Genomic DNA, 25,258 nt, shown 5'->3' with positions numbered 1-25,258 from the left:
AAATTTCTGATGTTGTCTAGATGCTATCTCTGCAAGTTAATGTCTCTGCCTAAGGACTCTTCTAACCACATTTTTTTTTTAAATTGCATTTTAGGTTTGGGGGTACATGTGAAGAACATGCAAGATTGTTGCATAGGTACACATATGGCAGTGTGGTTTGCTGCCTTCCTTCCCCTCACCTGTATCTGTCATTTCTCCCCATGCTATCTCTTCCCACCTCCCCACTTCCCCGTCCCTCCCCCATTTCCCCCCAACGGACCCCAGCGTGTAGTGCTCCCCTCTCTGTGTCCATGTGTTCTCATTGTTCTAACCACATTTTTAAACTAAAGCCTGGTTCTCTAACCTTCAAAACTAAAATCCTCTCTGTTTCATGACTATCTATATCTCCATCCTCTTTATTTATTAGCCTATCATCTCTGATTTAGTCTCTGTTTAACTCACTTGTCTCCAACCTTGAACATAAAATATATCCACTTAAGGATACTAATGTCTTTTTCTTGTTTTCAGTATCCACTATTTTTCTCAGCCCGGCTTTCCTGTTTTCTTTTTGCTGCCAGGTAACTACAAAATAGCCCCAATTCTTCTAACCTTGCACCCTGCATGTAACTCCATTTCTCTCTTACTTTCTCCATTGGAGTAAGTACTCTGCAAGTCTCTTCAGATTATCATCATCATCCAAGAGGGCACTCATAAATCGACGATTCAAAATTATATATAGGAACAGATACCCAATATGTTCAGTGTTTTTCTTCTTTTCCAATTTAGGATGAGGAGAGATGATTTTAAAAGAGAATAACTATAACTCTCAAAATAAAAACCCTTCATTTTTATTTAGGAGGAAATACTGGGTAATATCTGCTCTGAACTTATCCTTTCAAACATGTTTACACTGTTTATTAACACTTGTTCAATTGGAAAGAGTACTTTTATAAGTATCCTTCAAAGAACTGGAGCAAAATAACAACAGTCCTTTACACCAAAATTCAATCTATGTCAGTTAAAAAAACAAACAACAACCTGATGCTCTAAATTTAAAGGTATAAAATTAGCACAAGCTGATTGTCTAGCTCATAGTCAAAATCTGTTGCTAATGGTAAGGAATAACAAAAACAGAAGGCAAACGTAATAGGAAATAATATATAGGCATATTATTCAAAAGTAAAATAAAATAAATACTTATCTTTAAAGTAAAAAGCATGAGATTTGCTTGTTTGAAATCCTAACAAACTAGATTTCCTTATTTGTCATTCTTCTTCTCAACTTTTCCCCAAATAATAACAACTCTGCCGGCCACAGGGTTTCGATATTTGAATTGTTTTCTTATTAAAAAAAAAAAAAGTGCTCGCTTCAGCAGCACATATACTAAAATTGGAATGATACAGAGAAGATTAGCATGGCCCCTGCGCAAGGATGACACACAAATTCGTGAAGCATTTCATATTTTTAAATCAAATTTAAAAAAAAACCTAAGTAATAATTGTGTTATTGAAATGGTTTGTTTTATATTTTAGCATTTAAATCCCACATGATTTAATGAATTTAGGTGGTGTTGAACTCACTGATTTCATATGCCTCTGAGAAAATAATATTTCTTAGGAGCCAGATAGAAATCATTTCTACTTTAGTATCTTACCTAAAAGACACATTTTGTGCTTCTTAATTAAAAGGACAAGCAGAAGGTATTCTATATACATTAAGTTTTTCTACCTTTCAAAGCCCACCAAATATTGAATCTTGAAGATGTTAACATAGTCACACTAGGAAGTGATGTTGTTTCACTTGCTGAAGCAGTTAACAAGAACAAAATGAATTTACAATGAGCCTTTAAAAAAGTTTTACATTAGTTCCTCATATGAAAATTATATCTTACCTTGGCAAACATATTGTACATTTACCTTTAAGTTCAGATCATCACAGTTAATAAGCTCCTTAAAGTATGATAACAAACAATGCCTAATACCACTTGTCCATTTGCCTTCACAAGAAGGCAGGAGTCTGTATCTCATATCATTACTTTAGATCCTCAGGTTATAAATAAATAATTACATATGATTTCTAGCCAAAAGTTTTATTTCAGAAAGTATAACAATAAAGTATTCCGGCAATATCTCTATAGTACACTAAAGGCAGGAAATACGAGACTAAATATGGAGTGGTGTTTCTTTTATCTCTTCTTTCACCCCTTTTAATACATTTTTAAATTATTTATTTATTTACTTTTTATAGAGAGATAGGGTCTTGCTATGTTGCTCAGGCTGGTTTTGAACTCCCAGGCTCAAGCGATCCTCCTGCCTTAGTCTCCCACAGTGTTGGGATTACGGGCATGAGTCACTGTGTTCAGCCTTCTTTCACTCCCATACTCTTTGCTGTTGTTGAGCACTGACTATGGTATAGACTACAACATCCTGGATTCAAATTCCAATTTGTAACAATTAGTTGTATGGTTTTAGATAACTTAACTGTAACCTCTCTCATCTTCTATTTCCTCATCTACAAATTGGGGGCAGTATCTTGATAGGTTTTTGTGAAGGTTAAATGAGGTAACGTATATGAGCGATACTGTGGGATAGCTGGCACATAGCAGATGATTTGTAATAATTTATTCTTGAATCCTCCACTGAAAAACTGTAACAGATAACATTTTTTTCTTGGTTATTAATTTTTTTCTTTCTTTTTTTTTTTCAGACAGAGTCTTGCTCTGTTGCCCAGGCTAAAGTGCAGTGGTGCAATTTTGACTCACCGCAATTCCACCTCCCAGGTTCAAGCAATTCTCGAGTCTTAGCCTCCTAAGTAGCTGGGATTACAGGCATGCACCCCATGCCCAGCTAATTTTTCTGTTTTTGGTAGAGATGGGGTTTCGTCATGTTGGCCAGGTTGGTCTCGAACTCCTGGCCTCGAGCAATTCACCCCCCTCAGCCTCCCAAAGTGCCGGAATTACAGGCATAAGCCAACACACCCAGCCTTTGGTTATTAATTTCTCATCTTTACATCATTGTATCATTAATTTTCCAGAACCTAGTAACTTTTCTGGCACCCAGAGGTACCTAAATACATGATGAATAAAGTGAATTTATGTAATCTGCTTCTACTATTGCTATTTTACCTGGCTATTTCTGAAAGCATTGTAAACATGCAGGTTAGTTATTCCCTATCTTGCCACCATGGTTGACACTTCACCAATAGAGAGTTACGAATCTGGATAAAATACAACCCTTTCTAGGCATTTATTTTTAAAATTCAAAAGCTTTTAGGAATGGTAATCATCTGGTTATTATGTGTCACTAATACTTTAGTGAAAATTAGTTTACAATTGCTCTTCTCTAAAACAGGTGCTGCTTTTAGCTATAAAAGATCCCTGAATACCCAGGAAGGATGGGCCAAAGGAAGAGTTTCTAGAAGTTTAGAGAAAGACCTCTTAAGTCAAGTGCCAGGCACAGTAATGGATGTTAAATGTATATTATCTGGTTTAATTCTTACAATTCCTTGAGGGGAGTATGACTATTCCCATTTCACACATGAGAAAACTTGCTTTACAGGGAGGTTAAGAGACTTGCTCAAGCTGACAAATAGGAATTACATGGAATTCACCCCAGACTTATCTCAAAGTTCACGTTCTTCTGTCCAATAGTATGCTCCTAGAACACCAAAAGAGATGTCAAAGACGCTGAGGGGTGCATGCCTGCCCCACAGTTTTACCAGGTGCTGGTCTTTGGCCATTTAAAAAAGTCACCAAAAATGTAGTCCCTACTAGACTATGAGTTTAAGGACAGAGACTAGGTCTTACTCATGTTTGGAGACTTGGTATCTAATACAAAGGTGTGTGGAATGGGGCAATGCCCAGGGTCTTTTTATTAAAACAAATTTATTCTTATTCTTGGATCCTTTCAGTTTGTTTTCTTAATGCTAAATAGCTCTGGCATTTACAAGATTTGCCTTCTTTTTATCAACTGCTCTTCTCTCCTACTTTCCAATTGGCTTAATTCAGACAAAAGTGATAACATACTTAGACTGTGATGTACTAAAAAAAGTAAAACATAAGGATCTTTAAACGCAGCATAAACACAGCATGCATTCAGTTTTCAGATGGTATAGGTTCAGCACTGCATTTTAGATTAGTGAGATATCAGATGATGATCTTGTTAGAAGCCATTTCTGTCCATCTCTAAAATCTTCTCCCTTAATACTATGTTCTGTCTTCCAGTGAATACCCCTAGGACATTGTGAGATGCATGTGTGCACCAAAAACTGGAAAATCCAAGATAACCAGGAACAGTCCTCAACATGGTAGCTTCAGAGGTCAGAGGCAGGGAAGGAGGTGCAGGATAAGCTGAGCTGCCCCACCTGACATCCAATCTCCATTAAAGGGGAGCAGAGGCCTCCCTCTCACACCAGGCTTTCTGGCTATCCTGTCATAATATGTTTTAATCTTGAAAGCATGATTCTACACTCAAAGTAGATATTTAAAACAGACTTTATCACTTGGGTAGATAAGGGTACAGAGCTTTTCTCATTTTTATATGGATAAATTTTCTCCTAAGACTATTCAAAGGATCTCCTTTTCTTCACTGCCACAGCCTCCCTAATATTCTCAATTTTTATGAATGCAATCTCCTTACCTGTTGGTTTAAGGCCATAATTTGCAGGTCTTTCTTACTATATTTTAAAATAGTCCCTTTTATTTTTATGTCTACAGGCGTTAAATTTTGATTTTCAATAGCAACTTCACAAGATTAATGAGCTAAAAATATATTTAACTGATGTATTTTTTCTACTTTCAACAGAAAATTTCAAATTCAAGCCAATAAACCCCAAGTTACAGCCTTAAGTAATCCAAAAGAAAGTACACATGAGTCCCAAAATTTTTTATACAACAGCTTCTATAATATATTGATACAATAAAAGTGGCCTCAAGTCAATTTTCCTGAAGAAGTTGACTCATGTTACACATAGTTGGCAATCTACACTAAGGTGGTGATCTGAGCAACACTCCAAAGTGTGTGGGGGTGTGTGTGCACACGAGCACATATACAAAAATATACACATCCACATATACATATACCTACCTAATTCTGAGGATATATTCTACAATGTTTCATAATTCATTTCCTTTCAAAAATCTATTTATAATGTTAAGTGTTGCTTTACTTATAACTACTTTGAGATCCTTCCAAAGAACATTTCTTGATTCATCTTTGCATCTATTACGCACAGTAGGTACTTAATAATAAATGTTTGTTGAATAAGACCTTGGATAAGATACAGCAAACAACCTAATACAGAGAATGTTACCTAAAAAATATAACCTGAAAGAAACTATGGGGAATAATCACTGGCATATGTTCTAAATTTATGAAGTAAATGAACAATCCCAGTAAATATTACTGGAATCAATTCAAAAATTCTTTGGAGATTATGAAAGTTGGTTTCTGACTTTGTTGCAGATTTTACAGCAATTCAGTGGTTTTGTGTACTTAAAAGTTATGGCATGAAAATAAAAACAAAAAAAGCAAGCCCCTAAAAGAAATTTAAAATAACTCAGAACAAGAAAAGTTGGTTGTCTATGTGTTGTTTTCAAATATGAAATAAATAATGTCATTTCTATTGCTACTTTAAAATTTTTGTTTAAAAGTATTGGACCTCGCCAACAGGTATCATCAAATGACTATTTGCTCAGAATAACATACATTGTTTAAAATTTACCTACAAAAACAATAGTCACAGGTTAATAACTTTGCAATAAAATTTACCTCGCTGGAACTGGTAGTTTTGGGCAGAGAACAGAAGATTTTGAAGATGTAGTGTATTCAGAAGGCTTTAGGTTGTAGCTACATAGTGCTGAACCTGTTAAAAGAAAAATTATATGTCAGCTGGCCCAACAGTCTGAAAAAATTCTCTTACAGATTCATTTTAATTTTGTATTATTCAACATATGCAAATTTCCAAACATCATAGAATTCATAAAAATCTGATTTGATCTGTATTATCAGTCTTCAGTCATTTAAAACTGATTCTTCTCTAAAATTACTATCAATGTAATTCATGTACAGATTTTAATCAATATTAAAGGTAACAAGTACTAGAACTACCTTTATTGAGTGTCAGGTTCTCGGCAAGATGACATTTATATATTATAAAATTTACTATAATTCTGTAAGGCAGGTTTTATTAGGCCTACTTTAGAGAGAAGGAAATAGAGGCTAAGAGATAAGATAAATAACTTGCCTAAGAACACAGAGCTAGTAAGAATAGAGCTGGGATTAAACAGCACATCTCTGACTATAAAGCCTGTGCTCAACTACGCATTATGCCTGTCTTTCCTATGCTTTCCATTACTAAATGTTTATAATTACTGCATATAACACATGTAAATTCAGATAATACATGAGCAGAAAAAAAAAGCAGGAAAGCAGGAAAACTGTAAGGGTAGCAGCAATCAATTCTAACTATAAATAAACTGAACAAATTGATAAAACTGATAAATTGATAAATGTGATTCCTAGTTTTCGGAGTTTAAGATAGCTTACATTCAACTTTAGATTGGTTATGCAAAAAAAAACATTAATTTTTCTCATTATATGGCCAACACATATCTAATATATGTAAAATGTATATAATGTAAAATTTATGTACTACATTTGTATATTATATAATTTAGTATTACTCTATAAAGCTGGTATATACATTTTCTTAAAATAGAAAATCGAGATGAATATAGTCCACTAAATCCTATATAAGTCTTATTTTATTGACCTGCTAATTTTAAAATACAGCAGAATACTCGAAGGTTCATTGTATAATATATTGTTAAGTGAGGAGACCTAGGCTCCAGTTCTAATTTTGCTGCATTTTATCACATAAACTGTTTATATTTGATTAACTGATATTATTACTAGATTACTAATTTGGTCAAATACTTTATTCTTAAGTAAACGGAATAGCTTTGCATTTGTATTATGATAATGAACTTTTATATTATATCACCATGGAAAAAGCTTAAAATATAATGTGAACAGCAGACTGCAACACTGCATTAATTATGGAAAAGGCATGTAAGCATATGAGAAGGAACTGTAAGGGAATATAGAAAAAAGATTGATTTAATGGTACAACAAAATCGGGAGCATATTTGTTTCATTTATATCTTGTCCTATCAATCAAAATAATTTTTAGAAAGGCAACCATTAACTGAGGAATGCTGCCCAAAAGCAGCCAAAAACCTAACTGTTTAAATATGTGAGCCTTAATAGCATACCAAAATAAGTACGTGTAGCATATATTTTATAAAAAGATAGTCCCACTAATCTGACAATGCGAAATATTTTTAAAGAGATAATTACAAGTTACAGGGCAGCTGTTCAAGCTTTTTAAGGTTAAGATAGCCTCAGTAAGAAACTAAGTTTTAAAAATTGTGCTTGACTATTCTTTTCCATTTTCACAATCTATTTTTTTAAAAAAAGCTAAGCATGAATATTAAATATTTAACTCTTCTAAAAGTAATGTCTTTCATGCTTGAATATAATGCTACTAGATTACATTTATAGCAATTTTGCAGAAAACATGACAACAATGGCAAGCAAACATTTTAGATTAATCCTGAAATAGCTAGGCATCCTAGAACAGAATTGCTTATGAAAAATAGCAACTGTGGCAGTAAGTGCAGAGCACCCAATGTGATCATCAACTTCCTGATCTGAACTGTCAACTTATTTCTTTCAGAGTCCAAGATGAAATTGACTTGGACAAAATAAAAGGCCCTAACTAAAGCACTTTGTGTCAGTGTTGTCAAACCCACAGCTTCATCTGAATTCAGTTAGCATAATCTCTATCCCCACCCTTTCTTCATTTAAAAAAGGAGGTCAGCAGGTGCAACGGAGTTCAATTTTATAAATACTTTCCCAGGATAATACTCAATAAAAGGAAAATAGCCTTATCTCTGATGGTGTTCTGGGACATAGGCCAGTACTAAATAGATCCTGTACTAAACAGATTAAACGAAAAAGATCTTTACAATGTGTTAGTAGTAATAATAATAAGAAATCTTATACTGCTTCCTGCTCAAAGGGTTGATGAACAGAGAAGCCTCAATGAGGAACATTAAAACAGTGCAGTAATGGCAAAGATTTTACAATTGTATTTCTTTCACGTTCATTAGCTAAGGCATTTTCAGTGAACATTTTGGAAGGTAGAATCTGTTTTATTTTTGCAGTGAAAGTATAAATAATACTTAGCACACAAAGTTTGGATATAACCAGTAAGACAAAGTTTTCCTTCTAATGCAAAAGCAGGTAAAAATTATACATGAGTAATGAAAAGGAGAAAACCAAGAACAAAAGCTTATCTAAAGCACACCAGAGGCAATCCGTGCAACTCAGCCAATGTTATTCAGACTATCAAAATGAGTGAGCTTAGGAACCCTAACTTTAGTGTAAAAACATTCATCATGGTAAATGGTTGCTATGGCCCCCAGAATGTTTAACTACTACAATTTTTCAAACGCTGTATAATAGCCAATTATTTACTCTTTATTTATTATTCTTTAGCTCAGTATCAGTTATATCAACTCCCCTAAGAGGTACATTTCCATCACTAACTCCAAATATTACAGATGAAAAATAAAAAAAGTAATACTTCCAAGGCCTTAAATGCAATCAGTGGCATATTTAGAAGTGGAATTCTTTGTCCCTAAGCTACCATGCTTCCTTTGTGCCATTCCTAAGACTCATAATTGGGCAAGTATTTAATAAACTCCTAGGCAAAATATATATATATGTTCTACAGATACCCCAAAAAGAACATCTCTGGAGAAAAATTAGTTCCAGCATGTACTTTTCTGCCTGTATATTTTCCGTCCTGGTTAATGGTTCTATCATCTGTGAAACAGTCATCCTACATCTTTTTTATTTACTGTCTTCCTATACCATTCAAGAGATGCCGCATCCTGAGGATTAGACCTTCCTATGTTACCTCAGACTTTCATGATCTCCTACTGAGTCAGTTAAAATGCTCTTTTAAAGTGTTTCTCATCTCCATCCTGCATATAACCATCAGAATGGTCTTTGTAAAATGCAAATTAGTCATACTATACCCCTCTCCTTAGGATGAAGTCCAAACACCCTGGAATCAAGATCCTTCTAAAGCAGGTTTCTACCTAAAACTCCAGACTCATCTCAACATAATAAACTACTTGAAATCAATGCTTGCTGTTTAACAAGCTTCCAGGCTTCTACACATGCTGTTCCCTCTGCTTGCTCCATCCTTTCCCAGCTAGCACCTGAGTGTTAACATCTGAGCAGAATTTCTACACATTATTCAAACTTCATCTCTTCTGTCAAGCCTTCTCTGACCCACCCAACAAAGCTGTTTACTACTTAGCTCTATGATAAAACATGGAATATGCTTTTGTAATTTTTTGTTTATATATTATCCCTGTTTTTGTAATGCAAACCCTTTGAGAACTTGAACCTTATGCCTTTGGAATGTCTGGAACCTATATTTCCTGGTACACAGATGTCATCAAAAAACCTTCTGTTGAATAAAACAGATATCCTGAGTGGGGAAAAGATAAAATAATTATTTTGAATCTATTATGTTTTGTGTTATATACAATGTTCAGATGCTTTTCACCATTTGCTACAAAGTATACTATATAAAACAAGTTCCTCAATCTTGCTATGATGACATTTTGTGTTGGACAATTCTTGGTTGTAGGGGCTTGTCTTGTGTGCACTGCAAGATATTTAGCAACATCCCTGGCTTCTGTCCACTAGATTCCAGTAGTCTCTCCCTAAGCTTTCACCACAGCCAAAAATTTCTCCAGACATTGCCAATTATCTTTGGGGAGTCAAAAGCACTCTTAGTTGTGAATCAAGCACATTATTTGAAATAAAGATACAAAACCAAGGGTTGCTATGTTGAAGGCTAATTTTTCTTGCTTTAAAATTTTGTTTAATTTACTACCACAATATTTGTATGATAGATTAAAGAAGAAATATCCTTTAAAACATGATTTGGAAATTTGAAATTAATAGAAGAGAGAGTCTTTCAATGCAGAACAGTTTTTATTATGAAAGATTTCCATTGCCTTGTGATGTGTAATGAATTTAACCTCCTTTTCTGTAATTAGGAAACCACTATTTATATGCTGAGAGAATGGAAGATAATTTTCCAATTTTAATTCCTAGTAACCCATGAAAAATATGGACATACTTGCAACTCCCAAGAAGCATCCACCTACAGAAATTATCCACATAAGAATGTGGCATCATCTGTCAACCACTGTTGGCACATACTAGGCATACATAATAAATATTTGCTGAGTGAATTAATTTTGAACATCCATGTACAAGACTTCTACTAGATGTTGTGGAGGATAAGGAGAATTCTGACTCAACTATACTGCAAACTCCTTACATGTGGGCACTGTACTTTGTATCTGTGATGCATACTTAATGGGTACCAAGTATTTGTTGAATGAAAGAATTAGTTTAAACTGCATTATCAAATGTAAGAATTTTCCTTCTTTTTAAAAACCAAGCATCTTTGCTGATATCTGACTTGGAGGCAATTCAGTTGCTAGAGTTGATCATTTCATTCATTTATAAATGATATCAAGTCAAATCTTTTGACTTACTGTGCCAAAAAGAATACATAATTAATCTAGAGTTTAAATTTTATTGATACTGACTGGTAAGAAAGAGGATGATATGCTGATCATCTATTGATACTGTCTCTAACAACCAGATAACAATAATCAAAAGATTTATTAGTATTCACAACTAGCATTATCTGAATGGACCACACAATCAGTTAAAGTTTTTAATGGCTAAACAATAATCATTAAGAAAACACCAAGCTAGACCAGGCATGGTGGCTCATGCCTGTAATCCCAGCACTTTGGGAGGCTGAGGAAGGCAGATCATGAAGTCAGGTGATTGAGACCATCCTGGCTAACACGGTGAAATCCTGTCTCTACTAAAAATACAAAAAAATAGCCAGGTGTGGTGGTGTGCACCTGTAGTCCCAGCTACTCAGGAGGCTGAGGCAGGAGAATCACTTGAACCTGGGAGGCAGAGGTTGCAATGAGTCAAGACGGTGCCACTGCGCTCTAGCCTGGGCAACAGAACAAGACTCCAATTTAAAAAAAAAAAAAAAAAAAGTTGCGAGACTCCATCTAAAAAAAAAAAAAAAAAAAAAGAAAATACCAAGCTTATGGCTCTACTCAAAATGTAAACACTGTCTCAAGGGCAGGTTATAAAGCTCTCAAATATTTTTTCAAAATATAGTACATTGAAGAAGCACTCTTAAATGGGAGTGCTTTTTCTACATACCTTAAACAGGAGGCAAACAAAGGGAAAATAAGATTTCTGACAGAGTTTACTACTGTGTTAGGAAAGATAAAACAGGTATTATAAATTAGTTTGATAAGAATAATGGAAAAGGTAATAAAAATTTCATGTGAACGATTAGGACTGAAAACCTGTAGTCAGCCCCTAAATGACTCGCACGTTATGTTCATTTCTATTTCTTTATTTTATTTTTTATTTTTTTTAGAGACAGTGATATTGCTATGTTGCCCAGGCTGGCCTTGAACCCCTCAGCTCAACTGCTCCTTCGGCCTTAGCCCCTTAGTAGCTGGGAATACAGACATGTATCACTACTCTAGGGAAATTGTACTCATTTGTAAGTTGCCTAGAATTTAGATAGCAAGTACAAAAAATAAAAATAATATGCAAAGCATCTGATACAGTCCATGGCATACAATAGGTACCAATAAATGGTATGTTGAAACAAAACCTGGGGCTTAGGTCTGATGTTTCTATTCCGATTCAGTTGCCCATGCTGAACAGTGGGGACAGGGGAGTGAAGTGAAGGGTGGTTTATGGACCAGAGATGCTGGGCCAGAATTAGAGAAGAGAGAAAGCAGAAGAAATGTCTGAGCAGGCACTGTCTTCCCCTTCCCTTCACCACCTGTGTTGGTATGGCTGGGTTGAGATGAAAATCTCACATAAAGCTGAAAATCGCACATTCTCTGCCACTACAATGTACATAGTCCCCCTGATCCATGGAAATACATTTCAAGACCCCCCTGATGGATGCCCAAAACTGTGGGTAGTACCAAACCCTCTATATACTATGTCTTTTCAATCTGATAACTGACAGGGCGACTAAGAGATTAACTGGTGGGTAGAATACACAGTGTGGATATGCTGGACAAAGGGATGACTCATGTCTGGGTGGGATGGGACAGGTCTGTGCAAGATTTCATCATGCTACTCAACAAAGTGCAAAATGTAAAACTTATGAATTGTTTATTTTAAAATTTTTCCATTAAGTGTTTTCAGACTGCAATTGACCAGGGGTAACTAAAATCGAACAGTAAAACTGTGGATAAGGGAGAACTATTTTATGTGTTATCTGAGCTCTTAAAAATAATGATAATAAGGAGCAAAGTAGCCTGTTCATCAGAAACTGAAGAGAAGGAAAGTAAAAGTAAGATGGAATTCATGCCCTGCTGAAAATAAGAACTCAGATGGGAGCTCTCACCAGATGGTTTTAGTTTTCTCTGTAGGGCGTAAGTTTAGGAAAGAGGACAAACAAGAGGGCTTAAACGAAGAAGAGATATGAATAATCACTTGGATAGTGTGTATAAGGGAGATAAGTGAATGAATAAAATGAGTTATTTAGAGATGAATAAAACAATCAATTTCACAGAAATAGTGTTTAGATTGGAGCAGAACCATTTACCTGTTGGTATCAACTCACACAGATGCAGAATTAGGATAAATGGTTCTGTGAGAATAAGAAATTATTAAATGGCAATAGAGGTGAATAGGGAAATCCAGCCTATCATTCTTTCAAAAAACATTTATGGATATCTACTATGTAAGCCTCTATATTAGGGCCTGGATATTCTCAGATGTATAGGGCTTGTTCCTAGGAAATTCATACACAACTACAAGAAGTTTGATACTGAGTCCTTATGGTATTTGGCAACTTTAATTTTTTAAAGGCAATTTTTAAACTGTTTTCTTCTCTAGCATTATGTATTTATAATATTGTGTTATATGAATTATGAACCATAAAAACAAATGCACATACGTACCCTACCACCCAACTTATGTACTAGCACTCACAGTTCTTCTATTTTTTCTTTGAGATGAACTTTTGCTCTGTCGCCCAGGCTAGAGTGCAGTGCACAATCTTGGCTCACTGCAACCTCCACCTTCCAGGTTCAAGCCATTCTCCTGTCTCAGCCTCCCCAGTAGCTGGGACTACAGGTGCACACCACCATGCCTGACTAATTTTTGTATTTTTAGTAAAGACAGGGTTTCACCATGTTGGCCAGGCTGGTCTTGTACTGCTGACCTCAGGTGATCCACCCACCTCGGCCTCCCAAAGTGCTCGGATTACGGGTGTGAGCCATGCACCCAGCCAGCACTTACATTTTTTATATTTGTTTGCCTGTTTTTCAAAGCTCTTTGTAATATGGTAGCATCTCCACAATACCAATTTAATTTCCAGCTATTGTTTCCAAACTCTCTATTCTAGTCAGACATACTTGACAGGGGCATTCCACAAACTCTAAGTGCCCAAGAAAACAACTCCTCTTTCTTGTTTAAAAGAAACAAAGATCTGAGGAAATAATTTATTTTCCTAGTAAATACATTTCTTACAACCACCACCATAGGAACCAAGAGCTTCTTCCCCTGTAATTTCTAGAGGTAATAAAATTTCATGTGAATGGATGGTTGTAAGTGCTAAAAAGTACTTTCAAATGTTGTCACGGAAACTTAAAATTCTTTGAAAAGGATTTATATTATCTTCTCATTCTAGTAAGAAACATGTTATATTGCCTTGCATCTTAAAATAGGTATAAAATTAGCACTTAAACTGTTACTACCTCAAACAGGACTCTTCTCTTTCATGAACTTAATAAAAATTATGATAAAGAAAACATAAAATTACTATCTTAATCATTTGTAAGTATACAGTTTAGTGACATTAAGTACATTCAAACTGCTGTGCAAGAATCATTACCATCCATCTCCAGAACCCTCTTCATCTCGCAAAATTAAAACTCTTTACCCATTAGATAATATCCCCATTCCATTCTCCCTACCACCCTGGCAACTATCATTCTACTTTCTGTCTATATAAATTTGACTACTCCAAGGTGGAATCATCCAGTATTTATCCTTTTGTGACTGGCTTATTTCACTTCACATAACGTCTTCAAGGTTCATCCATGTTATAGCGTGTGTCGGAATTCTTTTTCCTATTTCTTATTGTGGTAAAACATACATAACATATAACTGACTGTCTTAACCATTTTTAAGTGTATAGTACAGCACTATTAACTATATGCGTATTGTGGTGCTACGGATTTTTAGAACTTTTTCATCTTATAAATCTGAAACTCTAGTCACTGAACCACAGCTCCCTTTTTCCCCCTCCTCCAGTTCCTGGCAACCACACTTCTACTTTTTGTTTCACGTAAGTGGAATTATGCAATCTTTTTCTTTTATGACTGACTTATTTGACTTAGCATAGTGTCCTCAATTTTCATGCAAGTTGTACCATATGACATTGTTTCCTCCTTTTTTCAAGGCTGAAATAATATTCCATTGTATGTATATACCACATTTTCTTTGTTTTTGCTTGTTTTTGAGGTTTTGTTGAGACAGGGTCTCACTCTATTACCTAGGCTACAGTGCAGTGGCATGATTTTATCTCACTGCAACCTCCTAGGCTCAAGCGATCCTCCCACCTCAGCATCCCGAGTAGCTGAGACTACAAGGGCATGTCACCATGTTTGGCTAATTTTATTTTTTGTAGAGATAAGATCGCACCAGCCCAGGCTGGTCTTGAACTCTTGAACTCAAGTAATTTTCTTGCCTCAGTTTCCCAAAGTTCTGGGACTACAGGTGTGAGCTACCATGACTGGCAGTACACCATATTTTCTTTATCCATTTATTGGTGCATGAACATCAGGTTCCTTCCACCGCTTGGCTATTGTGAATAATGCTACAATGAACATGGTTGTGCAAATAACTCTTCAAGTTCCTATGTTGAATTCTTTTAGATATATTCTCAGAAGTGGGACTGCTATATCATATGCTGATTTTATTTTTATTTTGTTGAGGAACTTCCATACTATTTTCCACAGTAGATGCACTGTTTTACATTCCCATCAATGGTATACAAAGGTTCCAATTCTCTACATCCTCACCAACACTTGTGTGATTTTTCTGTGTGCTTTTTATAGTAGATCTTCAAATAGTCTAGATATTAACTCCTTACCAGATATCTGATTTGCAAATATCTTCTATGGGTTGACTTTTCACTCTGTTGATGTTTGTCCTTTGATGTACAGTTTTTAATTCTGATGTAATCCAATTTATTTTTCTTTTGTTGCCTGTGATTTTGATGCAATTTGGTGCCATCCAAGAAATTACTGCCAAATGCAATGCCATGCAGCTTACCCCTCCACTTTCTTCTATGAGTTTTTGCAGTTTTAGCTGTAAGTTAGGCTCTTTCATGGACTCTTAACTATCCCCTCATACTGATTTGAAAATTTCCCACTTAAGTTTGAATTATATATTAAAGATATTCCCCTCTGAAATTAATGATTGAGGTCTACATATTTCAGGTAAAAAGGCCTGTGTAGTTTCTAAAGAAATATACTGTAATAACATGCAGATGCAGATTCTAATAAAAATTATTTGCTACTCTTGAATTATCTGCTACAACTTGCACCTCAAATGATAGAAAGAATAACTGAATCGCCAGATGTGTGGCTCATACCTGTAATCCCAGCACTTTGAGAGGCCAAGGAGGAAGGATCACTAAAGGCTAGGAGTTTGAGACCAGCCTGTACAACACAACACCTCATTGCCACATAAAGTAAAATAAAATTATCTGGGCATGGTGACACATGCCTGTAGTCCCAGCTACACAGAAGGCTAAGGCAGGAGAACCATGTGGGCCCAGAAGTACAAGGCTGCAATGAACCATGATTGTGCCACTGTACTACAGCCTAGACCACTGCACTTCAGCCTGTCTCTGCACTTGAGAAAAAAACCAGATAACTTAAAAAAGACAAAAGAAGGAAAAATAATAAAAAAAACGGAGAAGTAATTCTCTCAGTGATAAGGGTAACATTGGAATTAAATCTTACCAGGTCTAGTTTTAAGTCAGCAATTCAAACAACAGCATAGGTTCTTTTGAGAAACTTAGAAATTTCAACTTAGGGTTGCTACTTAAATAAGGCATTGAGGCCCCTATACCAAAGCCTCTCTCTCTGATATAATTTTACAACTTTTCTATTTGCATGTTAAAATTTTGTCTTCTCCATCCTCCATCGTTGCGCTTCTTGATGCCGTCATTTTTTATGGCTACCTTATTATTACTCATATAGCTGGCACAAAAGCCTAATGGTACCTGTGTAGCTAGGGACCAACTTAAGAAGTCTGTTTTCTAAAATAATGTTTATTCATGACGACATCTTGAACACCTTCTTTGTGCAAGACACAGTGAGAAATACAAAGCTGTAAAACCCACCAGGAGTGTCTTCTTAACTAGACCTGAACAGGCCACAGTCAGTATCATATTCACTTAGAAGGATACCAGCCTGGAAACAAAGCATACCAGCAGGAGAGCATGGGGCATTTCTCCTCCAGGGAACATCTCAGCAGGCCATACAGCCAACAAAGACCTAGCTCTCTTTTAGCCCTCCAGATGACAGCTCAGGTTCAAGGTAGCAAGACTCACATCCAGTGGATTTGAGAAGATATGTTGGAAGATAGTTCATGACTAGATCATAGCTTTGAATGACAATATAAGACATATAGGCTTTTATTTCTTACTATGGATGATTTCTGAGCAAGGGATTAGCATTGATTGAAGCTCTAGGACTATTAATATGGCAGCAGTACATAAGAGAGCGAAAAGTAGAGAGAGACCGGAGGCAGAAAGACTATTACATTCTGTTAGTGGAATAAAAATATTAATAATTATAATGATAATAGCAGTAGCCAGTAATTTTTCTTAGTAACTTTATCTTTGCCAGATACTGTTCTAAGCATTGTTCATGTATCAAGTTCTCATAACAATCCTATAAAGTATATTAGGTATGAATATTGTCCCTGTTGTATAGATGGGAGAACTGAGGCAAGGAGAAGTCAAATAATTTGCCCAGGGTCTCACAGTCAGTAAGTGGTAGGAGGAGCATTTGAACCCAAACAATTGGACTCCAGAGCATATACTTTTAACCACTCAACCATACCACCTATCAGAGTATACTATCTGTACTCACACTGTCTAAAACTCTAGAAAACCCCTTAAGGAAGGGTTCACTCCTCCCTAAGAAACCTTATAATGATGAGGCTGACAGTTGTGAGGCTCAGCAACAACACATGTCCCCACATACCATATGGGAATAAAAAATTAGATCGTAAAGAGTGATTAGCACTTCTTTATTCAGTGCCTACCAAGCATCCAGTATTCTTCACACATCATCTCATTTAGTCTTCACAACAACCTATGAGGGAGTATTATTTTTAATCTATATTTTTTCAGAAGAGGAAGCCTAGGCTCAGAGAACTTTTGCCTTTTGCCCTCATTACAGAGCCAGTCAGTGACAAAGTCAGCACTGGAATCAGATCCAAATCAATCCATGTTATCCTATGCTGAGGGCATGGAATGATGGAACAGGGATATAGCCAGCCTGGAAGGCTGCAGTCCCCCTGCCTTCAGAAGGCTAGGATCTCCAACTGAAAGACTCTGGAGCCATGCTACCATGTACAGCGCTATGGTTCCAGCCTGTCTGTCCACCCAGCTAGAAGTTGTACCCACGGGATACTTGGGTCAGTCCTTGTTCCAAAGAACCAGCACTAGCCTGTGGATTTGGGTAGGACCAACACAGCTCTGAGGATTCCTACACACTAAATACAAGCATAAAACTTCAAGGAAATTTAAAAACCTGGGCCTCTACAAAGGGCAGTTTAAAAAGCCAAACCATTCTCTGAAGAGAAGTGAAGCAAATCATGTGGACCTGAGGATGGTACCTAGAGATTAAAAGCCTAAGAGAACAGAGCTAAATTTCAGGAAACTATGTTAGTTTTCTCAGCTAATTTCCATATGTTTAGCCTCAAAGTTTCTCACAATTATTCTTAGAAAAAGATCTATGACATACATTAAATTTTAAAGAGCAGAACACAAAATTATACACACACCGACTCATTGAAAAAGTACGGATGGTGGAATTTTAATTTCTACTTATTTTTTCTGAACTTTTCAAATTTCCTATAATATATATAGTTACATTGCTAACCAGGGGTAAATATATATATATATATATATAATTTCAATAAATAAAATTTGTTTTGATTTACATATTTATGTACATATATATACAGGTGAATTAAAATACTTTCAACCAACACTTGGGAAAGGGGAACAAAAAACAAATTTTACACAGAGTAGTTTAGTAATTTCCAAATACTCAATAGACTACATCAAATTCACCTGAGATATTTATTTAAAAAATACAAATTTCCAGAGTGCAAAGACCCACTCAGTCAGAATTTCATGGGGTGGGCCCAGGAATGTGGAGTTTAACAGCTCCCTGGGTGACTATAATATCTTTTAGCAAGAAAGTCCAAAATTACTTCGATTCTCTAAGGTTGCTTGATAATTTATTTAACACTAGGGCAAATTTATATTTAACAAAGAGAACAAAGTGACAGGACATAGATTTGGATGGCCTAATATCTCACCATTCATCTCTGCAAACTTCTGAACATCACTCAGAGTTTTCAGTTCTTGCCTGGGACATGCTGCTACACACAGTGCAACAGACTTAATCTTCCGGTTTATCAAGTCCAGGTTGCAAGGATCCAAAAAGAATACATACCTAAAGCATGGAGAAAAAAAACTGAGATATTATTTCACAAAACACATTGCGGGTCACTGCGTATTTGACTAAGCCTAAAGCAAAGAACATCTATTCTACATTTCTCCACAATAAAAATCTCATCATGAATACATTTTTAAAAAATTGCTTATAAATAGACTATTAACAGTGGGAATAGGGGAATCATAGGATCATAATTTTCATGATCTATTTTTCTAACATTTAAGTGTTTGTAATGTGCACATGAAGATTTTATAATCAGAAATCACCTATTTTAATTTTCTTCAAATAATTAATTTTTTCTTATTTTGTCAAACTTGCACCAAAACAATTATTGGAATATCATAATACTGCTATCTAGTACAGCATGAATTACAGTTCATATATAAACTGTAAACTTTAGTTAATAAATGTAATTCATTCATTATACATAATTCATAGAAACAAAATTATATAATTCCAAAAATGAATATATATTATATATAGCAATTAATATATACAACTGAATATATAAAGTTAAATGGAGACTAGAGGGAAATACACCAACATTTCAACTACAGTCATCTCTAGGTGTTAAAATAAAGGGATTTTTAATTTACTTTATTTTACCTTTTGGAATCCACATCTTCTAGAAAGAATGCAAATTACTTTTGAACTGCTATAACTCCAGTAAATACTGTTTATTAATGGTTTAAATACTGTCCATTACAGATAGACAAAATAATCCCCAAGTCTGAAATTATACCCTTTAAGTTAAGTTCTGTATATTTATGGAAATATTTAGGAAAGGGAAGATTAATTAGAAAGCACGCTAAAGCAAGTATTTTTAATGTTATAAAGTAAATGAGATGATAAAGATTATAGATGTTAACACCTGCTCAAAGAGAAAGTGAGGGCTAAACATTCTCAACTGAGATAAGCTAAGTGCAATATTACAGATCAAGGAAGGGAATACAAGAAGGAATGCTTCCACCTAAAACAAGAGTTAACAATCTCCAACCAGGGTTCAATTCCACTGAGTCCATAAGAAGTTTTATAAAATCATACATCTGTCAATAGCCTTTCACACAGTTAAACTTGTGTGAGTTTCAAATCTGGAACGGGAAATACAACCAAATATAAAAATTAGGCGAATAAACTGAAAAGCAGGAAAGGTAAAGTCAATACATATGCTGAAATGGAAAATATAAAGGGATACCAGGAAAAAAAAAAAAAAAAACAGTAAGTAGGAAAAAAAAGGCGGAGGGTTGGGGAACTACTACAGAGGCCTTTGCAGATCAAGTAACACTGAACACTTCAGCACAGCAAGGGGACTGGAAACCCGGCATGAAGGTCAGGTATAACTTACCAAACTAAAAAACAAAAAAATTTTATATATGATCCTATCAGTGACTCCAAATCCATTAATGTTCTGTCTATACAAACAGAAGGAAAGAAAAAAAGCCAGGCAGGAAGATGTGGTTTAGAAGTCAGTTTTGTGGACTGCTTCCATGGCTGATACAGAGAATTATTTCTGCCAGCTTTTGAGTGGAAACAAGCATGCCCTTAGTAATTCTCCCTTCAACTATCCGGGCATCTGACTAAGCATGTCTATGCCAGAGACCCCGTATAATGAATTGCATGAAGATCTTGGACAGGGAACAATCAGAACCTTGAGAAATGTGTCATAAAACCTTTGAATCAACCACTACAGCTACTACCACCACCACCACTATCACCGCTACCATTGCCATCACCACCACCATTACTACTAAGAATACTTTTTTTTTTTCTTTAAGATAGAGTTCTGCTCTGTTGCACAGGCTGGAGTACAATGGTGTGGTCTCAGCTCCCTGCAACCTCTGCCTCCAGGGTTCAAGCAATTCTCCTGCCTCAGCCTCCCAAGTAGCTGGGAATATAGGTGTGTGCCATAACGCCCAGCTAACTTTTTGTATTTTTAGTGGAGATAGGGTTTCATCATGTTGACCAGGCCGGTCTTGAACTCCTAACCTCAGATGATCCACCCACCTCGGCCTCCCAAAGTGCTGGGATGACAGGCATAAGCCACTGCACCTGGCCTAATAATACTTAATGATAAAGACTTTTTAAAGTGATAGCCAATTTTATTGAGGACTTACTATTTCTCAGACACTGTATTAATCATTTACAAGTATTAACTCATTTAATTCTCATAGTAATTCTGTTGTGTTTCTCTATGGGGTGGGAGGTGTGCGACGGAACTGGGATGGGAAAGAAGCATTGAGGAAACAGTTCTAAGTGATGAGCAATGCCTTGAGAACCATCTGGGGAAATCACATCACGGTAGAGAAAGAAGCTTAGGGAAAAGGAAAAAAAAGCCAGAAGCTGCCAGAGCCTTGCTGCTGGGCCTAGGCTGGATCAATGACAACCTCTTGAGAAAAGATGCACTATCTGTCCTGCAGGCTTCTGCCTTCTCCAAGGGCAAACGTATCCCTATTATATTTCTAACTTTTTTTATACCTAAAAACATTTTCCTTTGATCTATACTAGTGAATGGGCAGCAACCTTATCCTTTCCTTTAGTCAGACCAATGTGAACTTGCTTTCTGGTTCCAATAGTTCTCTGACCCTGGAAAATACATTTATTCTTCTGAGCCTCAGTTTCCTTATCTGAAAAACTACATATCACCTATTTTATAGTTTGTTGTAATGTGACCAATGCTACACATAAGTACCTAACGTAGTAGGCATTCAGTGATTCAAGTCATTATCATTAAGAATACTATTTGCTTTCCACACATTTTACATTTCATAGTAAGAAACTAAATGCAATACTTTCTTATATGGGCATAAAACAGGGATACAACACTAACATTCAGTTTTCATTTAGAAAAAAAAAAATTCTGTGCAGGAGTATTCATGACTAAGGGTAAGGTCATTACCCTTGAGAACTAAGTAGGCCCCCACAATAGGTCCAGCACAAGGAAAACAAGAACAGGAGGCTGAGAAGAATGCTACCATGACGACAACACTGTGAAATTAATACTGCACATTTGTTTAGCCCGTGTATATGATTTGAAAAGATCTAAAAACTTACTTGAAATGGTATCTTCAAAAAATACACACTCACATACATCGCATGTTTACACTCCATATCTTACCTGCTCTCCAAAGTCTAAGAATATATTAAGCTGGCCAGGCGTGGTGGCTCACACCTGTAAACGCAGCACTTTGGGAAACTGAGGTGGGCAGATCACTTGAGGTCAGGAGTTTGAGACAAGTCTGACCAACATGATGAGACCCCATCTCTACTAAAAACACACAAAAAGTAGCTGGGTGTGGTGGCAGGCATCTATATTTTCCAGCTAGGTGGGAGGCAGAGGTTGCAGTGTGCCAATATCACCCCACTGCACTCCAGCCTGGGCGACAGAGCAAGACTCTGTCTCAAAAAAGAAAGAAACAAAGAAAAAATAATATATTAAGCTTAATTATCTATGCATTTCACATATCCAAATGCACACACATAAAATTAAAAATAACATAGAGACCTTGACCTTAGGTTCAGATTCTATTAACATTTGTTGGGTGCATAGGTATTAGTCAGTGTCACATTCAAGACTTCCTTTGATCTTTGCAACAACTGTGTGAGGTAGGGACCATCACCACCACAGATGTTAAAACTGAGGCCCTGAGGCCTAACACCAGGCCCAAGACAGCTAGTAGGTTCCAAACCATGAATTCAAACCTAGTATCTCTGATGCTGAGTTTCACTTTCTATTCTCAAAATATTTCCTACAAATAATCATTAATAACTTTAACTGCTCTCTATTAATTTTGAATATTCTGCTTCCAGCATTCTGAAGTTCATCCAATCCATGGCAACATGCATACAAGTAATTATATTTTAATTAATTCATATTTAACTAAATATTTATAGAGGGGGCAAAGTGCTTGTATCAAACCAATTTATGATTTATTAAAACTGTACTTTCTTGCCTTTTGATTTGAAAATTTCCTTAACCAGGTAAATAAATGCTTACATTAGTTTTTCAGTTTTCACCTTAAAGTAAATGAACTGTGTGTGATAGTTTTTCTTTTTTGACAATGAAACAAACAATTGAATCTTAAATAAGCACAGCAATGTCAAACGAGGTCATTGTAAATCACTGAAAATGACAGAAGTTTCAGCTGAGAGGGTAATGCAAAGTATCTCCCTACTTTTACTCCCAAAAGGGAATCAGGAAAAAGATGTGGCACATCCATTTTGAGAAAGCTTCTCCTGTCTGATTGTGTGTCTTGGCCTCTATACCTTCTGCTTCTCTACTCCATCTCCAAGGTGGAGAGCCCATGTCACAGATAATCCATAAATGTAAGTTAAGAGCAAGTTTGTCATTGCTATCCTCAGTGAATCTTTTACTGGGCCTATTAGTAACCTAAATACAACGTTGTTTAAGTTTCACATCCTTTAGAGGAACAGGAATAAATAAAATACCAAAAGTGAGAATGAAAGACAAGAAGCAGTAAGAGAAAAATACTCAATAAACAAAACAGCCTAGACACCTGCAGGCACTGGCATATACGACACACACATAGCATGATCAGCTGATACAGAAACACATTTGCAAAGGAAATAGCAAAACAGCCTAAGTAAGCTTTGAACTTAAAAGTTAGATGGGAATGGAGAAAAATGCTCAGACCAAACTTCAAAGCAAACATTACAGAGGATAGCAGGTAAGGCATATAAATATGTATATATTACAGTTGGGGTGGTTTCCAGAAATTATTTGAGGAAGAGAAAATGGTTTATTTTTAAATGGATATTTTTGAGATACAGTAACAAATTATCCCAAAAGGCAGGCAAAGGAGAGATGTGTAAATAAAATGCTCTGTCTACACAGTGAACAAGGGGGACAATGAGGCAAAGGTGGGACATTAAAGCTATGCTCGGCAAGAAGATGAAAATGAATGATATGATGCCACGGAAGGTTTAAAACTTGTTTAAACTTCTGTTTTGCTTTTACTTTCTTTACTGAAGATAGGAGAAGGCAAAGAAAATAACATTCACCAGTAATTTGCTTTGAGTCATAAAGCATCGCAGGCTTTACCCTCACAACATCCTAATTTAACAAATGAGGGAACTGACTGGCAAGCTAGGTGACTAACCTAACTTTTCAGTTCAAACTGGAAAGTGAGAATAAATGTAAAGGAGAATGAGTTACAGACCAGTCAAGTCAGCTGATTAAATCAGTGTGATCTTCTGGGATGCCCTCTGCAAACAAAACTCTACCTGGACATGATATAGGGCTGTACTCTATGTGGTATGTGACACTCACATGACAGGAATTAAATAGGATGATAAGAAAAACTTCATTTATAACAAACATCAGTAGGTGTACACTCCTGGGCTAGATCCTTTGGATACAAAATTCGTAAAATGCAGTTCCTGAATACAAGTAAGTAGCACTCTAGAGAAGAACAAACACAAATGTAAACTGTCATTTTAAAACCATGTGATAGGAGGCAAGGCTGAGATGGCAGTGGAAATTGTGTAATTCTGCATAGGAGGATAAGGGGTTAGTGAAACCATTGAGGAGGAGGAGGAGGAGGCAGCATCTAAGGCACATTTTGAAACTGAGTAGGAATTTTCCAGACAGATGGGGAAGGGAGCACTCTAGGCAGAGGAAACTGCATGTCTAAAAGCACATGAAAAAGCATATTGAAGGAACTGCAAATAATCTGATAAAGTCGACTACAGGATGGGGCATCAAAGAGCTATGCACCAAGGAGAAGCAGGGGATAGAAGATGTTGCCATCCTTAGAATCTGGAAGATCTTAAATCTCTTCCATTAGTCAACATGCACTCAAATGGCCAAGGAACAGTGATACCCTGGTATGGCCAGCCCCTCGGTTGAAGGCTAGACAGGGAATGGCTGGGGAACAGCAGTGCTGCTCCAGAGATGAACCTTTGCCATTCAATTGCCTCCTGCTGCCATGGCAACTCTGCAACAAGGCTTTTTGGAGCAAAAGGTGGCAAGCAGATACTAGGTCTGCTGGCCGCCTCCTGCCGAATTTGGCTGCTCTCCTCTCTAATCAGGATGGAGCACTGCGGTACTAAAGCCGGAGAGCTGGCTGAAAAATCCCTCCATCACTTCTGCTTTAGTGATTCTTGACACGTGTCTTCCCCAGAGGGGAATAAAAATGGAGTCTGATCATTTTTCCAATTATTACCTTATATCAATTTACAATTTACAGCCCCTTTCCACAGAGAGCATTGCCGTGAGTGAATCACACCAAACTGAAAACCATGACAGCCTAGTAGAGGCTTGCTATTGCTAAACATAGGCTACAGAGAGCTCTGCAGATCTGTACTCCACCCACAGTGGAATTC

General features: G+C 36.2%; 1 protein-coding gene and 1 non-coding gene across 4 annotated transcripts in view; one reads left to right on the top strand and one right to left on the bottom strand.

The window, feature by feature from the left end:
• SLC44A1 (solute carrier family 44 member 1) overlaps nucleotides 1-25,258 on the bottom strand; it is a 186,126-nt gene that overhangs the window by 78,629 nt on the left and 82,239 nt on the right. For all 3 annotated transcript variants that reach the window (XM_010336001.3, XM_003925259.4, XM_010336000.3), the window contains exons 4-5: nucleotides 18,777-18,913; nucleotides 5,748-5,841 (exon numbers count right to left, since the gene is read on the bottom strand). In XM_010336001.3, the coding sequence (XP_010334303.1) occupies nucleotides 5,748-5,841; nucleotides 18,777-18,913 (231 nt within the window). The remainder of the gene's footprint in view (nucleotides 1-5,747; nucleotides 5,842-18,776; nucleotides 18,914-25,258) is intronic.
• On the top strand, nucleotides 1,339-1,445 carry LOC120366419 (U6 spliceosomal RNA). The gene has a single exon (XR_005581088.1). It is a non-coding gene; the product is annotated as a U6 spliceosomal RNA (small nuclear RNA).

The sequence above is a fragment of the Saimiri boliviensis genome, chromosome 2 (genome assembly GCF_048565385.1).
Source record: "Saimiri boliviensis isolate mSaiBol1 chromosome 2, mSaiBol1.pri, whole genome shotgun sequence".
NCBI lineage: Eukaryota > Metazoa > Chordata > Mammalia > Primates > Cebidae > Saimiri > Saimiri boliviensis.
This window is presented reverse-complemented; position numbering and strand designations above follow the sequence as displayed.